The sequence below is a fragment of the Botrytis byssoidea genome (genome assembly GCF_014898295.1).
Source record: "Botrytis byssoidea strain MUCL 94 chromosome Unknown BBYS_013, whole genome shotgun sequence".
NCBI lineage: Eukaryota > Fungi > Ascomycota > Leotiomycetes > Helotiales > Sclerotiniaceae > Botrytis > Botrytis byssoidea.
In genome coordinates, this window is record NW_024065854.1 from 362,949 (window position 1) to 370,731 (window position 7,783).

The 7,783-nt window shown below is 45.0% G+C and overlaps 1 protein-coding gene across 1 annotated transcript; it reads left to right on the forward strand.

The window, feature by feature from the left end:
- Positions 1–1,421: 1,421 nt before the first annotated feature.
- EAE97_006906 (uncharacterized protein) lies at positions 1,422–7,082 on the forward strand (the record flags this gene model as incomplete). The annotated part of the gene is made up of 2 exons (XM_038877419.1): positions 1,422–6,978; positions 7,030–7,082. The coding sequence occupies 2 exons, from the start codon at positions 1,422–1,424 to the stop codon at positions 7,080–7,082; spliced, it is 5,610 nt and encodes a 1,869-aa protein (XP_038731609.1).
- Positions 7,083–7,783: the final 701 nt, after the last annotated feature.

A 7,783-nucleotide genomic window follows, 5' to 3' on the forward strand; every position in this document is an offset into this window, starting at 1 on the left:
GGTTATGGTTTGATGGAAAATAGCTAGTAAATAGCTAGTAAATAGCTAGTAAAGTAGTAACCTGTCTACTAAGTAAAGACAGAAGTATAAAATGACGATCAGAGCAGAGAAGCTTTCATCGGCTTCAACACGAGCCAAATGATATGATATTATCATTGCTTTGGGCACCATTTCTCACTCTTATCATTATATTGTGATTGTGACTACATATTTATTCACGGGGATCAATACCCAATGAATGCTCTTTATTCATCTAATTAATTCATTAATCTATACCGGTACCTAGGTAGGTACTCCGTAAAGAACTTCTAGTAAGAAATGTCAAAGTTCTATCAATTAAGAAAAATACATACTCTGTACGTAGTAAATGCCCAAAGAGCTTCGATACCTACATAATTACCCCTTCCCTTCGATGGAGAGAAGAGAAAGGCGGTAACCTAGTAGGAATAAAAATGATTATGGACTCGTGAACTTTTGTAACCTTTGTACTTCTCGTAACCCTTTCCTTCGTGCCTCTCTATCACTTACACCTTACCTACCTATCACCATCGACCTCTCAATCCCTTCCCTCTCACTCCTCGAATTTCAATAGGTACTCACTCGGTCGCAATCGCAGTCACAATCGCAATCCTGATCAAAATATCTCAAACATATCTACCCTTGGCCTTGTATGTGAATCATCCCAGGTTACTTACGCCCGACCTACTTACCTCATACCTACCTTGGCCTGGTCTTCCTAAGATACCTACCCATCTCTCTCTCTCTCTCTCTCTCCAGCTTGTACCATACACAAGTACTATCTATCTATCTATCTATCCATCCGAGCCATCCCATCAATTCATGGTAAAAACCCGATAGATTTGTTCAATCATCAAAAGTCCAGAGTACGACTGTGACAGCTTCAAACTTTCAATTGGTTAATAGAAATCCTTCACACCCAAATTCAATCGCTTTCAACTAATTTTTGATTGGGTCAGATCGTATCAAACAATCCAAGCTGCATAAACAAAAATCGCCAACGCACAACTTCCCCTTCCATCCAGCCTATTTCGAAAAGATCAACCCCGATTATCTCCATAATAATAGAGCTTCAAATCAACTCTTAATTATCCTCGGTGCCTCGATAATATCCTGCAGAAGGTTTATTGGTTTCTTGGGCGCTTCAATCTTCGCATTCTCTCTCGTTTTCCTTCTTTTTACCTCTTAATTCGGGTGACAACTGCAGAAGGGAAAAGCCTCAGCTGCATCCTGGGGGGCTGAGGACCAAGCATTCGAAAGAATAACTCAATTCATCTTTTTTCTCCAATTTTCTTACCGGCATTTCTTGTACATTACACAAACCATTCGATACCCCCCCCAATCCATACTTACCGCTGATGCATCCCTCCGTTCGTCTATTCGAATTGTGAGGAGTTATCATAATGGGTGTCGAATCGAGAAAATCAAGAGCTCCCCCTCTACCTGCGCCAACGGAAACAAGTACTGCGGATAGTGACGCCGAGAACGAAAACGAGACGACGGAGCTTGGGTCAAGAGTAACGGAGAAGAGTACATACACAATACCTGATGACGGTGCTCCAGTCACCATAGCTACTCGCAAGAAGAAGAAGCACGATAGTCTAAGTAGTTTATCAAACAATAAGTCTCAAACTTCATTGTTGATTGAGTATTTTGAAGGTGGGAAAGAAGAGAGAAGTCGAAGGCCATCGGTTCGTGTCAAAGTTACACCATCATCGAAACACCGAAGCAAGTCAGCTCACGACCACATTCAGATTACGGAATCCAGAAAAGGTTCTCGAAGGCCATCATACACCCAGCGTATCTCCTTATCGGATGTCAACAAGGAAAATCACAAATCGGCGCCAGAAGACGAAGCCAGCATGAGCTCCTTTAGATCGATGACTGAAGAATCCAACCTCACTTCCAGGAGTGGTGGGAGACCGATCGAAGTTGAAATAATGAGACATGGAAGTCCGCTGATACCCACAGAGTTAGGATCGAAAAGTGTTTTGTATAATGCTTCAGAGATATCATCAATGCCTGCCGATAGTTTCCTCGATGGACACACAAGATCTCCAGAGCGGAGACGTAGCCGAAGTTTGACAAGAGACGAACCTTTGATTGCTGAAGCGGCTAGCGGCCTGGCTCCTAGTGCTGTGTCGGAGAAATCAAGAACGCCATCGCGTCGAAGAAGCCGAAGTCTTAGTAGGGAACGAATAGTGGCACAAAAAGCCATGTCAAAGGTTCGAGGTGATAGATCAGAACACCGAAGAAAGCAACGGAGAAGTCGAAGTCGAAGTGTTAGTGGTGAGAAGCTCACCGAAGGGATCAAGTCACCACGAAGAAGATCAAGTCGAAGCCAAGCCGAAGAATCTTTAATGTCCGGGGCCGATTCAGGTCTTCTAGATTCCCAAATTAGTCGTAATTCTGACAGACTTTCCGTCAGATCTGGAGCTTCCAAAAATTCTTCTATCAACAATCCCAAATTATTGGAGACTGTTGAAGACGCCATCCGTCGTCTGATCTTACCCGAATTATCAGCATTGAAGAGAGAGTCAAGTAAGCGTACAGAGCGCAGAAGTTCTGTCGGAAGTGGTATATCCAGCATATCAGGAGGACCAAAGGTTACACTTAATGATGGAGAGGTGATTTCGGGGAAGAGTCGAAGAGACCAGGTGAGGGATTCGGACTCGCCACGCAGTTTTGATCGAGGCGAATCGGAAGAAACTGTTATGCATAATGAAAAGGTGAAAAAGAAGAAGAGTCGAGGTGTCGAAACCGCTGCGTTGGGCGCCGGGGTTGGTGCCTTGACTGCAGCTGCTTTACAGAAACATCAATCACAAGAATCGGTAATAGATGAAAAGAAAGAACGACGACGCAGGAGGAAAAATCACAGTCGTGGCAACAGCTTAGGGGGTGAGCTTTCACCTACGGAAGAGAGAGATAGTCTTAGTCTGGCGCCTCCTATGCCACTAATGAGCGCGATCAACGCCTCCGATATCACCAGAACCTCGATCTTATCAGCAGAGTCTGAAAGACCTCACTCCGCTAGCTCACAGCGTGTGACACCTGTTCAAGAGGTCACTGCCCGAAAAGACGTTACTTCGCCAGCTTCTCGAACACCAAATCGAACACCGGTCAATCTGCAACACGGCTTGGGTACTCAGCATTCCAACTTCTCTCGTGGAAATCTCAGTCTTCATAGTCAAAACAGCGAACAGCAGTTACGTGGACAGGAATATGAATTGGATGAAAATGGGAGAAAGGTACCCATGCGGGAATTCTACGACCCCGATCTCGACGATTCCATGGTTTCAGAGGAACACAATGGAGGCCACTCCAATACAGTTAAAGCTGGTCTTGCTGGTGCTGCCACTGGTGCTGGTTTGGCAGCAATTCATCATCACAATGAACAAGATACCCCTGATGATGAAGATTCAGAACTCCTCGAGGCCGAGCCACAACATCCCTATTACCAAAACACCCAGGAAGTACCCCCTCCACTCAGATACGTTCCTTACGGCCATGAAAGACGTGGTCTAAGTCCAATCCAGAGTGTCTCAGGCTATACTGAAAACGAAGACGGGCCACTCCAAGATCATCGAGACTCCAGGTTGACTCAGAGCACCGCGTCATACTCCTCGTTGGCAAAGACTGCTCAGCACAATCAGTCCATGAAGTCACTTGAGTCGTCTGAAAACATTCAAAATCGTCATGACTTTTCGGAAGTTCGAACAGGTGGACTGTCCGATTCAGAGCTTACCCAAGATGGAGATGTCCAGTACTGGGAGGAACAGCATCAGGAGAATGACCGAAATCGCGATTTTGACTCCGAATTGAGCCTTGAGAACAAACGATTGACCAACTTTACCGACGATAGCTTTGATGCTCGAGATGTCTCAACTGGTCAGAATATTCAAGGTGTTGGTGGGAAACCAAATTTCGTCAATACACCGATAGGAGTCGAATCGCATGTTGCTTCGTTGGTTAATGCTTCTGAAGTCACCACAGCTACTAACTCATACCCTGGAAGTAGTAGCCAGGTCAACCGCAAGGCTTCATACGAATCTTTCGACGATGATTCCGAGAGAAACTTTACAAGCCGTGGCGATAGCCCCGCAAAAGCACAGAGCCCTACCAAGTATGACAAGGAGTATGATATCGATGAGAATGGAAGAAAGGTCGAGATGTCCAAGTCAAATACCAAGGAGAAGCTTGGAGCTGGCGCGCTGGGAGCTGCAGCTGCAGCACTATTGGCCAAGGCCCGTGAAAGAATGAGCAATAATAATGATGCAGACAATCTCAAGTATGAGGAACGCAAAGAAGACACTGGAGCGCCATTGCAGAAGTCTTTCAAGGATCGTACATCAGATGGGCAGAAACTTTCTTCTCCTCGCCACAGCATTGATAACCTTAGCGAAATCAGCCAAATGACTGATCCGCCTAAGATGTCTGCAAGTGGTCTTCCAGATATGCATGACCCAATGCCTGAGATTGGTTATGGAGATGATGCATCAGAAGTCACAACAAACCCATCCATCATTCAAGGGCCAATTGGCGGTACACAACAAGGAAGTCGTGATCATTGGCCAAATCAAGTTACTCCCCCACAAGCTAAGCGAACACAAAGCTCTGACTCTGCATCTGCTCTCCATGAAGCAGAAGCTGCGTTGATTGATGCCGCTACTGGCGCAGGGGTTTCCGCTGCTTTGGCTGGCCATAGCAGAGAGGTCAGTGGTGAGCATGAGGATGAGTGGGGAAGAACTTCTGGAGAAAGAAAGCGTGATACCCTCATTACAAATCCATATGAAGATACAAGTCCAATTGCTGCTCTTGGTAATGGCACCGGCCTTGATCGAGAACTTTTGAATCAAGCTGGTTTCCAAAACGCCAATCGAGCATACAATGAGAAGCTCTATGCTGGTAGTCCAAACGGCTTACACAAAGATGAGGGATACATCTCATCAGCTCCCAATGCTCGTTCTGCTGGCGGTCAGACTCCAGAACAGCATGTCAATAAAGGGAAGGGAGTGGACTTCATGGATCACGAACTAGGAAATGCAACAGACGCACTGAACGGTGATCAGTTCCATCCTGGTCACTCTCGACATCTCAGTGGTATGTCACAAGGAATGGGATCTCCACTGTATGATAGTTCAACTGGTAACGGTATTGATCGCATTCAATCCAAGGATATCGTTGCTTTGATGGATCATCTCACTGTTCGTGATGCTCAACGTAGCGCACGCGACACAGAAATTCTCGTCACTCTTGTTCGGGCCGCTGCCGAAATGAGAAATTCTTTCGAGGATATGAAGAGATTGCTTGCCGATACTGAAGATGTCATTATCACAGAAGTACAAGGTAACACTGAAAAGTCGGTTCAAAAAGTCATCAATGGGCCACGACCTCTACCACAAAGTGCACCTCGCTCAATCAGATCCGCCGAGCTGTATGAAGATCTTCCTACGAAGCGAAGAAATGTTTTCCGTCGAGCTTTGAAAGGTCTAAGCAAGAGAAGTACAAATGATCTTGGAAAGATTGAAGATATGCTTGTTCAATTACTTGGGGATGTTGAAGGTCTTAAAGTTGCTCAAGGTCTTCAGAATGGTACTTTGGATTATGATGATTTCCCTGAGGGACGCTCTGAACAAGATCGTGGCTATGTACCTGAGGGCAATGCCGGTACTTCCACTGCAAGCCATGGAAGCCAATCTGGACCCCTTTCTATCCAACCCTCTCAATCTCGCAACACAAACCGAGGATTTGATGGACGTAAATTTTCGGATCATCGAATTAGTACAGTACCCGAAGATGACGAAGATGAAGATGAGGATGAGCTCAGTCCACATGAGCAGGAAATTCTTAACAACCAATTCGAGAATGATGCAGATGTTCTCACTCCAACTCGTGAGACTTTCCGTGAACGTGGTGAGTCTCTACCATTGGACACACCTCCTCAACAATACAAGGCATCTGGCTCTTTAAGCAATGACAATACTCCTCGGACTGAGACGGATAAGAACAAGAAACACAAGTCAAGTAGTTCTTCTGGGTGGATTCCTAAAGTATCCCGATGGTCTGAGACTACCGCATCAACTGTGTTTAAGGGTTTCCGAAATAGTGGTCGTAAGAGTGGTAGCAAGGAGCCTGAACATTACAATTCACCACCATCAAGATCGGATTCCGGACTTGGCACATATCAAACCGAACAAGAGCAAACTGATCAAGATCGAGAGCGAGATTTTGATCATGACAAGTTCATTGAGCCTACACGTGTTGAATCCCCTGCCACCCCCCGATCTGTTAGATCACTCGCTAAATCTGATGATAAATTACACTCTGGCTTTTCTTCAGAACAACTTCATCAACAATTCTTGAATGAGGAGATTCCTCTCAGTCTTCTACCTGGTGTCTTGCCAGGTGTCGAAGATCCAAAATATAAGGCTCATCGAAATTCATTGAACCTTCAACATCCACAACCTCGTCAAGGTCCAACACACCGTTACCAAACTCATCTCGAATCACAAGCTCAAAACTTTGATCAACCTCCACCAATGTCCCCTTCATCCATCAATTGGGGCTCATCAACTAGCATCAATCGTTTACCACCTAACGCAAACCATCGTTATAGTCAAGCAACAACTAATACCGATGGAAGACTCTCACCCATTTCCGATGGTGGATATTCAGATCGTTCTGCTTCGGGTCAAGCTCCTGCCAGACCTCCCAAGGAACCAATAGTGCCTGAGAAGCCGCTCAACATTCGTAACAAATCTGCAAAACCAAGTCCTTTGAGTAATGAACATTTGCAAGACGATAATGGGGATGACAATACTCAATCTGCTTCTAGAAGATTGAGCGGCGCTTTGGGTGTTCCAACGAGAAAACCTACTGGTCCAAGAAGTATGAGTGTGGCTAGTAAGAGTGGGGAATTGAGTAGGGATGAGACAGTTATCAGAAGAAATGTTAAGAGAAGTATGTGAATCAATCCAATGTTATTTGGGTCATGTGCTAATAAATTCTTAGATACATTTGGTAGTATTGCCAGCAATCATAGTGGCGAGTCAGAAACTTTTTAAGTGAATTAAAAGATTGGGCGTGTGTTGCGAGCGACGTGTTAGCGAATTACTTAGAATACCCCCCGTTACAATAACAGAAACAAAACAAAATAACAACAATACGAAATAATAATACTTTTGCGAATATTTGGATTTGGTTGAATGGGCTGGATGAGGGCTCGGCATGGAGGAATAGATTTCTTACGGGGTGGGGTGATGAGAGGACGAGGAATATGCATGGAGGTCATGATGATGGTGATGGGAGAAGGGATGCTCTGATGATTTGTTGGGCTTGCGCATTTTGCTCTCAATGGATATGATATGAATTGGGATTTCATGCTATGAAAGGGAGAGATATGATGACATTATGATGAAAATGGATGGATACCTCTTGGTTTTTTTTGTTTCTTGCTCTTTACTTTTTCCCGAAATGATGTATGTGTGTGGTGTCTATGCTTCTTGTGTTTAGCTTTTGAGAGAGGAGATTTAATATGGAGGGATGGAAGTTTGAGTGGGAGTGGGAGGGCTGATTGCGAGAGTGGGAGAGAGATCTCAGTAGGATAGCTAGGAGAATGGAGGTGAGGAATTCGATGCAGTGGATATGAGTGAATGGGGAGGGGATCGGTGTGGATGAGCTGAGCGGAGCTGAGCTGCGCTCAATTGCATACATACATACATATTTATAGATGTGAAATGATATGAATTGAAAAGGGTGATTATCA